Below are 18,279 nucleotides of genomic sequence, written 5' to 3' on the forward strand. Positions count from 1 at the left end.
TGTATATATCATATATATATATATAATACAGAAAATTGGTGGTGGGTTGGTAAGGGGGGGGTGCCGACATAGGAGGGGGTTTAACTAGGATCAAAATATAGTGTATGAAATTCACAAAAATTCAATTAAAAATTAAAAATCTTTTTAAAAAGATTTAATTTCGTTATATGCATGTGGGTATGGGTGGGAAGATGCCTATGAGTGTGGGTGCCTGCAGAGGCCAGAGACATAGGCTCCCCGTGGAGCTGGAGTTATAGGTGATACGAGCCACCTTACATGGGGGCTGGGAACCTAACTCAGATCATCCGGAAGAGTAGTACACACACTTAATTGCTGGACCATATCTTTGGTGCTCACTCAGCATTTGATATGGACACATGTTTATCTTTAAAATTCATTATCTATCTTTAGAATGAAAATGGATATTTTTTTCTTAATTATACCTGGTATCTTCCCTAAGGGCGTGCTAAGAAAATTTTTGCTGACAGTGATCAAACTCTCTAAAAAGGATGTTCATTAAGCCTGAGTCCAGCCCTTACAATTGTTTCCTGATAAACAGGGCTATCATTCTCCTCACTAGTTCTAGCATCTTAAACACAGTATGTATCATATGACTTCCAAGTCAGTGTGTTCGACTACCTGACCACCCCCAAATGATCTCATTTAGTAGTATTTAACACAGAAGTTTCCAGGGATTTCACAGATCAGAACGACAAGGCTTCTGGCTAATTTCTTTTCAGAAAAAAGCAGGTGAAATGGAACTAAAGAGATGGCTCAGTAGTTAAGAACACAGGCTGCTTTTGCTGAGGACTTGGGTTCAATTCCTAGCACCCACATGGTGGCTAACAACCATCTGTGACTCCAGTTCCAGGGGATCGGATGCTCTCTTCTGGCCTCCATAGCCACTGTATGTACAGGTGAATGCATTCATTCAAGTAAAACACTCATACACATAAAATAAAAATAAATAAATTAAAAACAAACAAATTCCTTAAAAAAAAGGTAAACTTAAAACTCTTTCTCACCAATATCAGTTTCTCTAATACATTCTTGCATGTTTGCTTTCTATCTCCCAGCACATCTTTTTGCTTCATTAGGACCCGGTAACGGCTGAAAAACTCTTGGTAAGTCCATCTAGAAAAGAAAGCCACATTGACATAAAGATCTAGGAACCACTCCCAGGAGGCTCCCTTACATTTGAAAACTGCTAGGCTCACCGTGAGGGGAAGCCAGCTGCACTGATTCGAATGGTCTCCAAGACACCACATGCTCTCAGTTGCTGCACTGCCCTCTTCTCATCAAATCTACATGGAGAAATGAAAGCCATTAGCCTACCAAGAGCCAGGATGTCAAGGTTTGAATTATTTTGTCAAGAACCACATAGATAGACTAGAAAAGGAAGAATTCAAAAGTTGGAACAGTGATCAAAATGGAAAACACCATGAAACAATAGGGAAGAAATCTCTAGGAGTAAAAGTAAAGAGCTATAAACATTTCCTGTGGTTCATATACTACAAACTCATAAGAAAGTTCATTGAGCAAACTCAAAAAAAAAAGAAAGAAGACAGAATTCTTTCATACTTTGCTCATGGCTTGGCCTAAGTGAAAATGCTCAGACTTCACTAGCACACACAGCTCTCCTGGGATAAAAATGATGAACCTGGAGGTTTCAGGCTGAAGATTTCTAACAGAAAGGACAAATTAAATATGCCCCATTCAGTTATTTTATTATCTTTCTGTTTTGTTTTTTTTGAGACAGAGTCTCCCTGTAGTCCCAGCTAACCTGGAACTTGCCATGCAGACCAGGCTGGCTTCAATCTCACAGAGATCCACCTGCCTCTGCCTCCTAAGTGTTGGGATTAAAGGCATGCACCACCATACCAGGTCTATTTGGTTATTCATATATATTTTGGCCCTAAAGCTACTTAATGTGCACATACTAAGCATTTATAGTATCTATACCAATAAAAATATTTTTATTTTGTATTAAATCTCATATTTATTCACTCTAAGCAAATGTCATTTATTCACTCTAAGCAAATGTCATCTTAAAATTAATCCAAAAGCAGCAGCAGAAAGTTCTCTCCCAGCGAGAAGATCCCCCTTGTTAGTCTCATGATTAAGCTCTGAGTATCCATTTCCTATACTGTCTTCCCAGGTGTTCAACTGGTGGTGGGAGACCAGGCTTGATGATACAAAGTTCATGGCTCAGGGGTGGCTTCCAGAGAGAGCTTCTTGGTGATGAGGAATGGAAGAATGGCAGTCTTCCAGAGCTACCCTCCAATCTAAGGCAGATCGGCAGAGGAGGACCAGTTAGAGGTATGGAATATGCCAATACATGGTAGAGCAGGAGTTACTGTAACCTTGAGTATGTATGGTTGGTCTTTTAAAAGATACTTTAAACATTATTATTTAACACATAATATTTGTAGTTACTTATGAGGTAAAATGTGATACTTGAATACTTGTGTATAATGATCAAATCATATGCTTGGGAGAGATGGCTCAGTGGTTAGGAGCATTGGCTGTTCTTTCAGAAGACCCAGGATTGGTTCTTAGCACCTACATGGTAGTTCACAACTGAATGTAACTCCAGTTCCAGGAAATCTGATGCCCTCTTCTGGCTTCCATAGGCATCCATGCATGTGGTATATTCACAAACACGCAAACAAAACACTCATATATATAAACTAAAAATAAATAATTTTAATTATATGCTTGGTCTTTGATCCACAAATTATACTGCTATAAATATATTATCCTAAGGAAATAATCAGATAAACATACAAAAATGTTTGCCAAAAGACACTTATTAGCAACTGTTGGAACAACCTAAATGATTATCTATAGTGGATGATTTAAATAGATGATGTAATATCAGAAACTTGCTGCCATCCAAATGATAATGTAGATTTTTTTTTTTTTTTACTACGGGAGCTGTCCAAAATCAATTACGTTAAAAGCAGAGATAAAACAGCAATTACAGGATGAGACTTCCGTTTTGTTAGTTCACACTCCACACCCCCCCCTGCCATCTTCCCCACACATACACACAGTACAGGGAAGGAAGGGATGTTGGTTAGCCAAGCAGTATTTATGCCAATTAATACTAGCTATATCTCTCTGAGCATTGAGTATTTCCTGAAAATTGTTCTCACAACACATGTGTATTAAAGTTAGAGAAATATTTCTATTTTGGAAAAGCCTCAGATTCATTCTCACCTTTGACATGGTATCTGAAGTAGGATAGTAGGATGGGAATTTGGTGAACATTCTCTGATGGTTTCAAAAGGTAAAAAGTAGCAAGTAAGCCTTTGCCAAAGAAGCCTTAGTTCAGATAGTTCTGGTGTTAACTAATGTTAACAAAAAGCCCAGAAATTTCTTCAACTGATATAAAGTCAAAACAGAACACAGAACCAAAAATACTTGGCTGGTCTGAAATTTTCAAATCCTTAGAAGGCCAACTACTAATTTGCTTTCATGTTCTCAAAGAGGAACAAAAACTTAAAAAAATTATTAGCTAGCAGATTCCCTCTACAAGACATGAAGATTGCACAGAAGTCTTTTTCTGAATTTTGGTTTGACTTACGTGAATGGAAACTTGAAATCATTAGGTTTAATGCAGCGCACATAGTGAGGGGTTGTGGCATTGAGGGTTTCCATAAGTAGGTGAAGGGAATTTCGAAACTGTATGAAAAGGGCAAGAAAGATGAATTAAAGTCTATGAAAAGAAACAGATGTAAAATCAGTTTAAAGCTCTCTTCCTTTGACCCTGACAGAGATCAACTATGCAAACTATAATTTAAACTCATCTTCAGAAGGGGGCAGCTACTAAACAAGAATGCTAAGACTTTAATTTAAAAGTGAAGTGTGCTTAAACTCTGCCTTCACATATTTATTCTGCCCAATATGCATTTGCCTTTCTGTACTCATTTCTCTCACTCCCCTTTTAACAAAGGCTTCTGGAGCTCCTTGTTGTGAGTTTCATTATATGTTATTTACGGTACAATTTTGCTACTAGGGCGATTTAATCATGCAAAGTGTGAGTTTTCCTGCACAATGCTTTAAAAAGCAGATTTCTTAAAAAATTTTAAGGAATGATTAGAGCAGGCTAAAGGACCTCCAGAAAGGGGACATCATTAGGGACATTGGGTCAAGACTGGAGACTATGGACCTAATCAGGCCCTGCTCCTCTTTACACTGGTACAAGGGTCACACAGGAAAACAGTATGCTGACTATAGTCCTGCATCCCCTCTAAAGCCATGTTCAGGTACTAACCCTGCTTCCCATTCCCCAAGGGCAAAAGACGTCAGACGGTGAAAATAATTTCTTTCACTGAAGGAGCTGAAGGATGCTCTGTATAAGTATAGAGATGAGACAACCAAAGAACAAAACAAAGACAGCAGTGGTCTGAGAGACATGATATGCACTAGAAGAACTGAGACACAGAGAAAATTACTTTGGGAAAGGCTGATGCAAAGTTATGGGTTTGCAGTGGGTGAAATATGAGTGAATAGTGTTGTCTGCACAGTGGAAGCAGCAGCCTCTCCTCACCTGAAGATCCAGTTTGGGAGGCTAAATAAAGAAGGCCTGAGGCTTTGGGGAAGCCTGGCAGTGGTGGCTCCTGAACTCACCTGGTGTCCTACTGTTTTCTTGTGCTCTTTGGCAGTCTGGCCTGGTCGGCCTTTGGTGGGCTTTAAAGGAGTGCGGGTGAGGGGTGTGCGTCCAGAAGAGCTGGCAGAGGTGGGGCTGATGGCCTTTTCATCATCTTGAAATAGCTCCGGTAGCATCTTAAACTGAGTCAGAAATAGTAAAAGAAAATTAGACTCCAAAGCCAGATGTGGTGGCACACACCTGTAATCCCAACACAAGGGAGAAAAAGAAAGGAAGATCGGGAATTCAAAGACAGACTTGGCTACAAAGCAGATTCAAGGCAAGCCTGGCCTACATTAGACTCTGTCTCAAAAACCGAACCAAACAAAAACAAAACAAAACAATTATACTCTAAACCCAAGGTGGAAAGTAAACCTTTGTAGAAGAAACACAAATGCTTTTAATAAGCAATGATTCCCTTACATAGAATCACAGAAAAACCACTACTATCAGAATCACAGAAATGGTATCTCTGTTAGGAGCCAATATAAGAGAAAGGAAAGTTAATGCCAAAAAAATATGGTGGGGAAAATAAAATAATTCTACAACCATATTTGGGGGAAAACAAATTCAAAACTACTGGACTCAGACTTGCAAACCTAACTAATCCAGAGGAAGTGGCCATTAAATATACAACTGGTTTTGAACTATAATTATTTTTGAGCAAAATATTCATTGGAAAGCCTAATTTATTATCTCAGTTCTACAAAGGCTTTATCTAGTAGAAAAATGAACTAGTCCATAGTTGCAAGTGTTTGCTTACATAATTCATCTGTGTACCCATTATCTAAAATGCTAAGAACTAACTCAAAAATGCCTGACAGCCTCAGCAAGGTGTTATGAACAAGCTTTCAATACTGCAAGATAAAAAAATTAATGACGAGTTAATATTTTTAAGGAAATAATTTGGATTATATAAAAAAACCTTGTTGTTATCCTATGTATTTATATTTGACTTCAAGAGACTTAGAACTTTGATATAATTACTGTAATTGTATTTGTTTTTGTTTTTTAATCATTATTTTTTTATTTTTTTTCATACAGAAGAATTCATTCCAAAGCAATTGACATTGAGACGTTTTCACATGCATTTCTAATCTCTATATACATGACTATCACTGGTCACAGTCGCCCACCTTCTGAGCTCCTCGGCATCTGAGCATGAATACAAACTCGTCAGATAGACAGCCTTCCTCTCCCACTAGAGGCTCCATACTCTGCCATCCCTGTCACTGTCCACTGTGTTGTCAGCACCCTCATCCATTCCCCCTGTCTGCCCTTCTGGTAAATCTAGTCAGCCAGAGGTCCCTGTTCCAGGCGGGTCAGCTGTTCCTCATCTACGGCAATCCATTGTCAGTATTCCTTTGGATAGAATTGGGGTAATTGTATTTTTATTTTATCAAGCTACTAAAGACTATTGGGATATCTGCTACTTAATATATGAGTATTAGTCAACATAGTTGAGAGAAATTTGATGGAACAAAAAAGATTTGAAACATACATCAACATCTTGATATATGGCTATCTTTATAACACTGTTATATTCCATATAGATAAAATTAATCTTTTGTACAACTCAGGTCATGCTTGTAATCACCAATTACTTATCTAAAAAAAACTCAGAGTATCTAAAAAAAAATAATTTTCCTATTGGAGTTCTTTCACTGAAAAACAAAATCATCAGGTCCCAAAATCTGTAAATGATAGACTGGGAATACAGTCTAGTGGCAGAGTGCCCATTTGGCAAGCACGAGGCCCTAGGTTAAATCCCCACTATCACAAGAAAGGAAAAATAAATAAACACACAAACAAAACCAAAATGTACGTATCAATCATAAGGGTAATGTAGGAAGTGACTGATGATGAGTGTACTAATGACTGCTTGCTAAACAAATGAGTCTATTCCATGCTTTACAGAATAAATAATATAGCCTAGCATAGTTGGTGACACAGAAGTAAGGAAATGCTTTCTTGCATGACAAAAATAAATCCATGTTCCAAAGAGGAAAAATTAGTTCCTAGTAGATTTAGCATGAAAACTCAGGATGGGGATAAGAAGTTAGACTATGCTGTGATAGGCAATGCACTCCAAAATCTTATCTATGATGTCATTCCAAACACACTGCTGGTTCTACATTAGCAGTTGCCAAAACTTCATTTTTATCTGTTCTATGTGGAAAAGTTAGTAGAAGTAGGCTGCCATATCATACTTATCAGTAGGTACTACAATTTAACCTAATATTTATCCATCTGCTAGAAAGTAGATTCCTTTCCAGAGATCATGAAGTGTATGTAGAGGGGTATGGATTACTCTTCAAAGATAATCTAAATTTAAATTCTCTACATTAATTTTTCTTTAAAAAATAAGTGTACTGCCAGGTATAATGTGGTATGTCTATAATCCCAGCACTTGAGAATATGAGGCAGGAGGATCATGAGTTTCAGGCAGGCCTGGGCTACACAGCAAGGCTCTATTTAAAAAAAAAAAAAAAAAAAAAGGTTGGTGCAGTGACACACCTGTAGTCCCAGCACTTAGGAAGTGAAGGAAGGAATACCAGGAGTTCAAGGCCAGCCTCTGCTATACAGCTACCTAGAGAGTTTGAGGCCAGCCCAGACTATATAAGACCTTATCTCAAAAAAACAAGACCAACTGTGTAGGTTTGTTATGCTATATAAAGGATGAGAAAAAAATAATATACACATAATCTTAAAATGTCTAAGGTCACAGTTTAGTCAACTAGTTTAAGAAAAAAAAATATATGTCTAGTCAAGGTTTATCTGAGAATATTTGTTTTTTTACCCAAGCTTTATCTACACAGCACATGGTAATTAAAAGTACCAGACTGCTGGGCATGGTGGCGCATACCTTTAATCCCAGCACTTGGGAGGCAGAGGCAGGTGGATCTTTGTGCGTTCATGGCCAGCCTGGTCTACATAGTGAGTTCCAGGACAGCTGGGGCTACAAGGAGACTCTGTCTCAAGAAAAAAAAAAAGTACCAGACTGGTGGAACTAACCTTACTGGATGTTTAAGAGCCATACTTTGAGGCCTATACTAATCTTGTCAGAGGGACTTAAAGGACAGTTTTCATCCCTTGCCCTCCAAGGTCAACTAAGTTCCAGGGGACTATGGAACGTCTCCCAAAATGTCATGTAACTGTGGTAAGTCACCTGTCCTCTTGTTCAGGGAGGCCATGGAGACCCCACAAGATGGACTTGAACCAGTGTCCAGTCTACAAAGAGGAGGATAAACTCAGAGGAAACATCTTCTTCATGCTTCCAAGTGAAGCCAGATATGGTCAAGCAGGACCTTTGACTTATCTTCACATAGATGGAACTGGTAAAAGAAAGGAGCCAGGGGCTCCTCCCAAGCCCATGTAACACCTGAGGAACAGATCCTCAAATGACCTTAAGTGTAAAAATAATTTATTTGGGCCAACTGTATGGTCTTAAACACTCAAAAGGAAAGTATAACCAAAGAGTAAAGTCATCAGTGTATTTCTTTAAGAGTTCAAGGGATTACACTTCCCAGAGATCAGGCTTAACTGCCAGGCATGGTGGTGCACACCTTTAACCCCAGCACTCAGGAGGTAGAGGCAGGTAGATCTCTGTGAGTTCAAGGCCAGACTGGTCTACATAGTGAGTTACAGGCCAGCTGGGGATACTGGGAGACCTTGTCGCAAAAAAGACCAAAAAAAAAGTTATTTAGACAATTATTTCTCACTGATGATTTTGTTCCTAATCAGAAAGTGCTGCTCAGATGTAAGACTTCAAATCTTGGTCTGCAATACTGTAGTGCCCACCTGTAGGTAAGGGAGACAACCAGCTATTGTTCTAAAATGATGGATAAATTTGTTTTCTCCCCCTATCTAGAAGCCTTTGAGAGGGAACTGGCACTGATTCTAACCACTCCAACAGCTATCCAAATGCCTGAAAGCAAATCCTGAATGTATCACTCTTGAGTCCAGCCTTGGTAGACAAAAGAAAAATGAGGAGGAACCCAACAGAGGGATGCTTTTGGAAGTTCTCATCAAGAAATCCCAATAGAGTCTGATATGAACATTTGAAATTTGCCCCGTTCTGACTTTTTTCTGGTTCTCCGTCTAGAACCTGTAATGCTAACTACTCTTGCCTTTACTTCTCCTTCACATCCCCTATTCACCAGTCAAGGACTTTCTTATCTCCCTACAGATAAGAGTTATGCAATCTGGGAGATAGACCTGCTGAAGGGGTACCCCAATTGCCTCACCCTACGTCCCTGTTCAACATGGAAGAAGCTAGAGCAGTCTGCGTCCCAATTCCCTATCAGCAATTTGGGTACTCTTCAGAGGATGGTGTGATAACAACAGAAGGCAGAAATTGGCTAGGCAGTTAGGGTTAAAAAGACCCCAAAGAAAAGTAGGCAGTTTCCTGGCTAAAAGTCAAAATGTCCTTGGGCCTCTTAGCAACATACTCTGTTCCAAAGGCCAAAAATGACAAAAATATTCGGGAGCGCTTATTTAATCCCTAAAAGATTTTAGAGTTATCTCTTCAGAGGGGTAATGTTAGAGTAGCAAAAAGCCCTATTTAAAAGAGAGAGAGAGAGAGAGAGAGAGAGAGAGAGAGAGAGAGAGAGAACACTAATGCATCTCTCAGATCTCTCAGTTCTCATCAATGAAGCTCCCTGATGCTATGTGGCAATGAACAGTGAAGATTACAAACAAAGAATAGAGAACAAGCGTCAGCAGAGTGTGGATCCTTGGACAGGACTCCTATATTAAACTTCACCTACTCAGGGCTTGGAGACCATCAAAGAAGAGGGGGTGGAAAGATTATAAGAGCCAGGGAGGAGGTGCATGACCAAATGGAAATAGAGTCCTACAGGCTCCTGGGACCTTGCTCATATGAACCTACAGCAATGGTGTCAGCATGCACAGGATCCATACAAACTCAATCAGACAACATGATAACACATGCTTGTAATTCCAGCACTTGGGAGGTTGAAACAGGCAGATCCCTGGGGCTCACTGGTGCCAGTTTAGTTTAATCGCTGAGCTCCAGGCCAATGAAAGACTCTGTCTCAAAGGAGGTGGGTGGTATTCCTGAGGATGACATCTGAGGTTCCCCTCCAATCACACACACACACACACACACACACACAGAGAGAGAGAGACACGCACGCACACACACACACATACACCACACACACACACACCCAGAGAGAGAGAGAGAGAGAGAGAGAGAGAGATCATATACTTTGAATTGTTGAATCAGAAACTGCTCTATAATTTATTTTTTAGACAGTGCCCCTTCTTCTTCACAGGCCATTTTTCTCAGATTTCATTTCTGACTCCTCTGGCTAGCCTCTATCAGTTGGAATATCTGGCTCTGGAAGGTAGACACTAGTTTGTATCTCTTGGAGCAATCACATGCAGTCTCATGCTTTACGTATCACCAAGTTCTGAAGCCATATCACATTTCCATCACCTGCTCTGACCTTCTACCTAGCCTACTTTCATTTTCTGTTTCCTATCTTTCCACCTGCCAATATATCCCCAATTGCCATTTTAGGCAAAACATAGCTAAAATGTACATACAGACTTCATATTGTTATTATCATAAAAATTCTGTTCAAAACACATAGCACAAATATCAACAAATTGGTTCCAAGAGAACAAACTAACACTGTGTTATACTTGCTTCCTACCAGGTGCAGAGAAATTATAAAGTTTAGAACTCTTGGTTAAATTTCTGTAAATAATGGGAACAAGAAAGGTTTTCAAACTTAGGTAAATCATGAACATTCTCATTTTAACTGCAACACTGGCACAAACTGACAGTCATTCCCAGTGACCCAGAATACACAGATATCTTCTCATGATAAAAGGCCCACTATCCAATCAGAAAATTAAGTCAGACTAAAGACACAACTGATTATGAGTATCTCAAAAATACAAATTTGTGCTTTGTTAAAACTAAATTATTTTGGCAAAGTATTAACAATAGAATGTCACGGCTTTTACTATAAATCAAAGTGATAAAGATCTTTGACTACATCATACTTAAGGATTGGTACTGTGAAAAATTGTCTTGCACATCAATCCTGTAAGTTAGAAAGTACTAATACTCAGTACTTGTTAAAGAAAAAAAACCCTGACTTTTCTATTAAACATTTTGACTCATTGTTTTCTGAGGGTTAAAACTAGGATTTGGTCTTTATGTGATCTTTATGAATATTATCAACATAAATGAACATAAACATTTTTATTCTAAAAACAAGAGTCAGAGTGTCCATATACTAGTTCACTGGTTAAAAGGATTCTACTGAAATAAACCAGAAAAACAAGAGTGCCAGTCAGTAATCTAAAAAGGTTCATATGAATAAAGGTTTTCAGTTTTTTAAGTAACTAGTTTCTTTTAGGATGAATATGACCACCTCTCATCCTTTCCAGATAAAGGTCAAAGGATAGAAGTAGAGATCAACCTAACAAAGTAATGTAGCCATACGTCTTTGTCATCTTGAATATTCTTTTCCAAGTAGAAGGCAGAGGTTCTAGTACTTATGTTTAAAAAAAATAATTTCAATGACTTCACAGAGAGCTGGAAGACCACACTGCTGAGTGGTTAAGAGCAGGTGCTAAGCAAGACAGCCCGAGTTTAATCTAACCTGGAAATGCACCAGTCATAAATCCCAATGCCTTTGCTGCCTCATCTGAAAGAGGAGAATTATATAATATACCTCATTATAAGGTCCAAATGTGTTAATATGTGAAAGGCATTTGGTACAGGACCTCACACATACTGTTCTACATTTCATAAATTAAACTGTAAGTAAAACTGATTTTTGTCAGCAAAATAATTATTAGTAATAAAAAGCTACTGCTTAAGTAATTAACATTTTATGGAATATACCCTAATTAAAGTCTATCCATAATTACCTTGCTTGACTTAAGGACTTTAATTTGTTCTTCAAAAACAGTATCTTTATTCTTTTCAAGAAAGCCTTCACACTGGTATTCGACCTGAAATCACATGGAAGAAAATCTCAACTGACAATAATTTTGAGATTGTCATTGTCATCACCAACAACCAATTATTAGCTCAGACTCTATGCCTAGCTGTTAGCAGAGTGGTATCATGAACCTCTTCTAAGAAATGAGCGCCATTCCTGGGAAGATGTATGTTAATTCACTATTCTACTGTAAGCCCTACCACAGAAGCACTTACATATCTATGTTTATCATTGCACTATTTGTAACAGCTAATAAATGGAACCAGTCTAGATACCCATCAACAGATAAATGGATTTAAAAAATGTGGTACATATACAGTGGAATTTTATTCAGCCATAATAAGAAATGAAACCATGAAATTTGTAAGAAAATGGATGCAACTGGAAATTATGTTAAGTGAAATAAACCAGACTCAGGAAGACAAACACGTCACGATTTCTCTCATATGCAGACCCTAGATTTTGATGTGCATATGTGAGTGTTGTATGTGTGATGAAACTAGAAAAGGAATAATGACAGAGAAGATGAGCTCTCAAGGTGGAATAGCAGAGAAAAAGCAAAGAAAGGGTAATGGAATACATGTGACATGACAGTAGAAGGGGGGGCTACAGAGTACAGACCAGGACCAGCAAGAAGAAGGCAGCGGGGTGGAGGAGAGGAATAAATAAGAACAAAGGATGCATGAAAAATACCATAATGATATCCATTATCTTGCTGGGTATGGTGACATACACCTGAAATCCCAGCACCTGGGAGGAAGAGACAGGAGGATCAGGAGTTCAAGGCTGGCCTCAGCTATATAGTAAGTTGTCTCAAAACCCAAAAATCCATTATCTTGTATGCTAACTTAAAAAAAAAACTAATAAAAATGATAAAATAAAAAAGAAATATGTTAACTCTGTAGTAAAACTCCCCAAAGCTGTTTTCCCAAGAAACAGTGGTAGTGTTTGTTGACAAATTGTGGTCTAATGATCTCTTTCAATCCATGGGTAAGCAGACTTGTAGGTTGACCTCTTCCCGATGGCCAGAGCTCTTCCTTCCCAGGCTGACCCAGAGCCTGGAGTAGTTCATCTGTATCTAGCAGGAGTGCTTCTCTTGGGAGAAAAAGATTAAGTGGGGACAGTCCGACTGGAAAGAAGTAAGGAGCTAATGATGGATAGAGGGATGGGCAAATATTGTATAATTTGGTAAAGGACTACTTGAAAATGAATTCCTCTTCTTCTAAAGCCCCGTGTCTTCAGCCACTCAAGCTCTACATCCTCTACTATCAGCCCCTTAGGTGGCCTTACTCATCCCAAGGTTTCCAGCCAGGACTAGACAGTCAGAAACCTCTCTGGCCAGAAATCTCATGCCACAGCCTCCTTGAAATATAAATTAATCATGGTCCCTGACTTGCTAAGTAAATTATAGAACTTGTGAAGCAACATGTCACCATGCCTTGCTAATAGGATCCCAGTGAACCAATCATAGAAGGTGACACAAAACCAGTCTCTATTCTGAAACCTGTAAGACTGGCATGCTTTAGAATTCAGAATTTTGCATGCATTTAAGAGATATAAAATGTATATACTCCATTTTATTAAAAATGGAATTCCTTTTCTTCTAAAGCGCTACAACTTCAGCCATCTAAGAGTTTAAGATGGCCATCTATACTACACATTACATAAACATTCATATTTCCATACTGAAACATGTAAATATATACCTTAACTGGGATAAAAACTATAATTCCATGTTAATTCAAGTCAGAGAACACATTTGGCTGATAAGTTATGAAAACATTTTGAGTTTTCAGTTTCCTGGATTTCAAAATTTCAGGCAAAAGATTTTAGACCCATATTTATTTCAAATATAATACAATTTAGGGTAAAGGAAGAGAAAACAAAAAAGTTGGCAGTGTGGATTGCTTTTCCTACAAGACCTGAAAGAAAGTAAGCATGAGCAAAGAAAAAAATACTTCACTATGGATTTTTATTATAATTTAACTTAAAATATTAAAAAAGATATAAAGTTTCCTTACTTTGTCAGCAAAATGTTGGATGATGAAAGCTTTGTTTGACAAACGGGGCTTTTCAAAGAGGGCACATTTGTTCAAATGTGTGTTGTACAATTTCTGGGCCCAAGTGTCATCAGTACCTTTAGGCATCTTGAGGAGGAAAAAAATAAAAGAAAAAAAATGATTAAACACTGAAGCTCTTCTGGTGCATCAGCTACCAAGAGAGACTATTTTGGACTTTAACAAAAGCTTTTCTATGCAATTTAAGAATTTATTTCTTCTACACTTCTTTCTTATAGACTCCAAACACCAATGAAGACCACGGCTGAGGCCTTCCTTGGGGTGACTCTGCCTGATCTTTAGTGGTCATCTGCCTCTACCAGGAGTTATTAAGTCCATATATGCTTTTTGTTAACACAATAAAGGCCCTCATAAAGTAAAGATGAAATAACACAGGCTGGGCGTGGTGGTGCACACCTTTAATCCCAGCAGGTAGGCAGAGTCAGGAGGATCTCTGGGAGTTCAAGGCCAGCTGGGGCTACATGGAGATGCTGTTTCAAAAAGATCAAAAAAAAAAAAAAAGGATGAAATATCATGGTTATCATGTATATTTTTACTTATTGTTTGTTTAAATAAAGGTAATATTTATACTGATTTAACCCAAAAAGGTAAGAACTGGTCTCCTGCCATTTCTATCAACTTTATTATTTTTTCCTGTTTTTAGGACACATACATAAATAGGCACATTCTATATGCTCCTTGCAATTCTCCTTTGTCTTGTTAATAGCACCTTATTTATGGTCACTAGGACTAGGTTGCTATTGACTTTTTTTTACTATGACAACTATCACATTATATATATATATTCAATACTTTTATAAGTACATTTATAGGTTGAACTCCCAGGTTAAAAGACCTATGTATTTACAATTCTTCTAAATGTCAATTACTCTAAAACATGGTGTATGGATTCTTATCCTTCATCAAGTGTATATGTGTAATATTACTTTAGTATAAACAAATGAAAGGTATTAAATAGAAAATAGTCTGTTTGACAGGTAAAAAGCAGATGACCATTTTTGCTTTGCACATTTTAAAATCTCAAGTGAAAATGAGCACCTTTCTATCACATGCATTCTTTCTTTTTTTCTGTGTATGAGTATGTTGCCTGCATGTATGTGACTGCACCTGTGTTGTACAATTCCACAGAAGTCAGAAGAGAGCTTCAGATTCCCCTGGAACTGGAGTTAAGGATGGTTTGTAGCTGCCATGTGGGTGCTGGGAATCGAACCTGGGTCCTCTACAAGAGCAGTCAGTGCTCTTAACCGCTGAGACATCATCTTTCCAGCCCACACATGCATTCTTTTATTTTAGTTTACTATTATTGTGTATGTGTGAGGGCACATGTGTGCCATGCCCTTCTACCTTCCACTGTGTGATCTGGGGATAGAACTCAGGTTGTCAGGTTTGTATGGCAAATACTTTTACCAACTGAATCATCACCAGCCCCACAGGCACTGTTAATGTACTAAGTCTGGCTGCTTACACAGACCAACCTGTGATAAGTTGTGGCTTATTGCATATAAACTAATGAAAGATTAAGAGAAATGACAGATTTGCCTAAGATACCACTAATAAAGTGGGGAGATCCAATACTTTTTTCTAACGCACTGCATCTTTAAATGCTAAAGCTGAGGGGCTGGAGGGATGGCTCAGCAGTTAAAAGAGCTAACTGCTCTTGCAGAGGACTTGAGTTCAATTTCTGGCACCCACATGGCAACTAACAACCATTCATAACTCCAGTTCCAGGAGAAATCCAACACATTTTTCTGGCCTCTGTGGGCACTGCATGACACGGGTGTGCTTACACACAGGCAGGCAATATACTCATACACATAAAATAAAAATAATATAAAAATATTAAAAAATACATGGTGGCACACTCCTGTAATCCCAGCACTTGGGAGGCAGAGGCAGGGGGATCTTTGTGAGTTCGAGGCCAGCCTGGTCTACATAGTGAGTCCCAGAACAGCTGGGGCTACAGGGAGACCCTGTCTCAAAAAGAACAAAAAAAAAAAAAAGAAAAGAAAAAAACCTAAAGTTGAAACTGTATTATTTATGCCAGTAACAAAGAACAACTAGCTAATTTAAAAATTATAGCTATTTAGACCTATTATTCAAAATAACTTTTGTACAATTTCTTTTATTTCTTTCAATACATTCTATTACTGGAAAAAGTATTAAAAATAAACAAATTAAAAAGAAAAATGATAAAAATTAGTAGCAATTTTACCCAAAGTAAATTTTATAATTAGCTGAACACAGGAGGGAAATTCTCCAAGTTAGAATTCTTGGAGTTTGGGCAGGTGAGATGACTCAGCAGGTAAAAGTGCTTGCTGTGTAAGTCTGACAACCTTAGTCTGATTCCCAGATCCTGTGGCAGAAGGAGAGAACGGACTACTGAAAGCTGCTCTCTGACCTCCACATGTATGTTGTGGCATGTTTGCACCTGTATACACACACACACACACACACACACAATTTAGGAAAAAAAAATCATCCTTGGGGTCTCGTATCCCTTCACAATTAAAGAATGCCCCCTTTACTTGGTCACAATGACATCTCATGGCATATTTATGAGCCTCTGCTTGTGCCCACTTGTCTTCTAGTTTTGATCTATCTATTTTAACAGATTAAGTATTTCATAAAAATCATAATTACCTTACACTCCTCATCCAGCAAATCTAGAATGCCCAGTTTAGATTCTATAAGATTAATACAAGGTTGATTATCATAAAAATCTATGAGTGTCCATGGAATTTGTTCCTTCATATATTCTTCTTGCTCCAGTTTGAAGACATGCTAAAATTAAAAACAGCAATTACTAAATCATCACCATAAAGAAAGTAATCTATACTTTCTATACTTTATAGAAGTATATTTCTATAAAATACTGAGGATGCTTCAAGCAACAATAATTTCATAGGAGGAGCACAATTTACACACAGAAAAACCAAGTAGAAGCCACACACAGGAAAATCTCAGCTATATAGAATTCTTCTTTTCCTTTGTTTTTATTATCTCATTGTGAGGTTTTAGGGACTGAACTCGGGGCCTTGTGCATGCTAGGCAAGCACTCTACAACTAAGTCATTCTCACAGCCAGTATTTTTGATACATGAATAAATCTATTAAGTAAATGTTTGTCTTTTTTTTTTTTTTGAGACACAGCTCCCTATAGCCCCATGTGACCTGGAACTTACTATGAAACCAGGCTGGCCTCTATCTCACATAGATCCACCTGTCTCTACCTCCTGACTAAAGGTGTGCACCACCACGCCTAATTAAATTTTTTTTTAAGCTGAAAGAGGATCTTAATGTGTATCCCAGAGTAGCCTGTAGCCTGTAACTCGCTGTGCAGCCTAGACTGGCCTTGTACTTGCATTTCTCCTGCCTCAGCCTCTCAAGTGCTAGGATTATAGCTATGTGCCACAACACCTGGCCTGTAAATGTTTTAAATGGCTGAAAATGTAGCAGTCCTTATGATTTTTTAAATGTATGCTTCTGAAACTGGATCATGTACTTTTGCCTTCTTAAGTTACTGTATGAGGTTGTTAACAATAAGGGAATGCCTTAGCTGGCAACGAACAGCTCTGCAGAATGAATTACTGTGCAAGCCCTCTGGATTACTGAGCAAGCTAGGTATGCTTTCAAGTGTAACAAAGTAATTGTCCTAAGTGCTGTGTGCTAAAGTACAGGTGCCTTGGTCATTCTCCTCATACAGGGAATCTATGGCTCAGTTTTCTGGACTCTATATCAAATACTGCCAGCAGCAACAAGCACTGCCAATCCAGCACTAGTTCTGCTAGAAGCTCCAGCTATCATTCAGACCACTGCTCCTCATATCCATGCACTCATTTAATCAGAAGTATGTCCTCATCTAGTTGGATACGGGTGTTCAGAGTAGACGTGAGCTTCAGAATACAAATGGGAACTAAGCTGTTCCTGGTAGGAAGTTCAGAATACAAATGGGAACTAAGCTGTTCCAGGTAGGAAGGGCAATCCAACCACTGCTTCTGCTTCAGATGCTGTCTCCAGTCCAGGCAGCTGAAAACAAAACACAGCTTTCTAGTCCCTCCACAGATGCCTAAGACCTCTACAAGTTCTTGGAGGGTATTCTCTGTACTTATTTCTTCTGTCTCTTTTGGCTCTTTCACATACCTATTTTTCTAGAACTATCTTTTTGTGGCTATAACCAGGCAATGCCCATTTCCTATGTCCCTAAGCTTTAGGAAATGTAAGTTGCACAGAAATTTCTGACACGCACAGTCTTTATGCACCTAGAACTTTCCCATATACCTAGGAAATATCATTTTTTGGCTCACATGCAGTATTTGCAGTCTAACCAGCTGTAATAATACTTAGTCAAAAAGGTTGTCCATGTGAACATTTATATAATGCCAATAAGCAAATTTCTTATGTTCTTTTGATTAATAAGGAGATAAATGGCACCACTAAGAATTTTATTAGTTTAATGTGTCCCAGAGGTTTTGTTATGTTGTATTGTCTTTTTCATTTAGATCCAGGAATACTTTTATTTCTTTCTTAATTTCTCCCTTGACCCATTCATCATCCCATAT

The 18,279-nt window shown here is 38.2% G+C and overlaps 1 protein-coding gene across 6 annotated transcripts in view; it reads right to left on the minus strand.

Annotated features, from left to right (window-relative positions):
* Positions 1–18,279, minus strand: part of Myo5a (myosin VA) — a 231,618-nt gene that overhangs the window by 90,058 nt on the left and 123,281 nt on the right. For all 6 annotated transcript variants that reach the window (XM_029561942.1, XM_029561943.1, XM_029561941.1 and 3 more), the window contains 7 exons: positions 16,362–16,502; positions 13,665–13,790; positions 11,570–11,653; positions 4,636–4,797; positions 3,590–3,687; positions 1,218–1,304; positions 1,026–1,134 (listed from right to left, as the gene is read on the minus strand). In XM_029561942.1, the coding sequence (XP_029417802.1) occupies positions 1,026–1,134; positions 1,218–1,304; positions 3,590–3,687; positions 4,636–4,797; positions 11,570–11,653; positions 13,665–13,790; positions 16,362–16,502 (807 nt within the window). The remainder of the gene's footprint in view (positions 1–1,025; positions 1,135–1,217; positions 1,305–3,589; positions 3,688–4,635; positions 4,798–11,569; positions 11,654–13,664; positions 13,791–16,361; positions 16,503–18,279) is intronic.

Source organism: Nannospalax galili, unplaced genomic scaffold, assembly GCF_000622305.1.
Source record: "Nannospalax galili isolate Female #2095 unplaced genomic scaffold, S.galili_v1.0 scaffold213, whole genome shotgun sequence".
NCBI lineage: Eukaryota > Metazoa > Chordata > Mammalia > Rodentia > Spalacidae > Nannospalax > Nannospalax galili.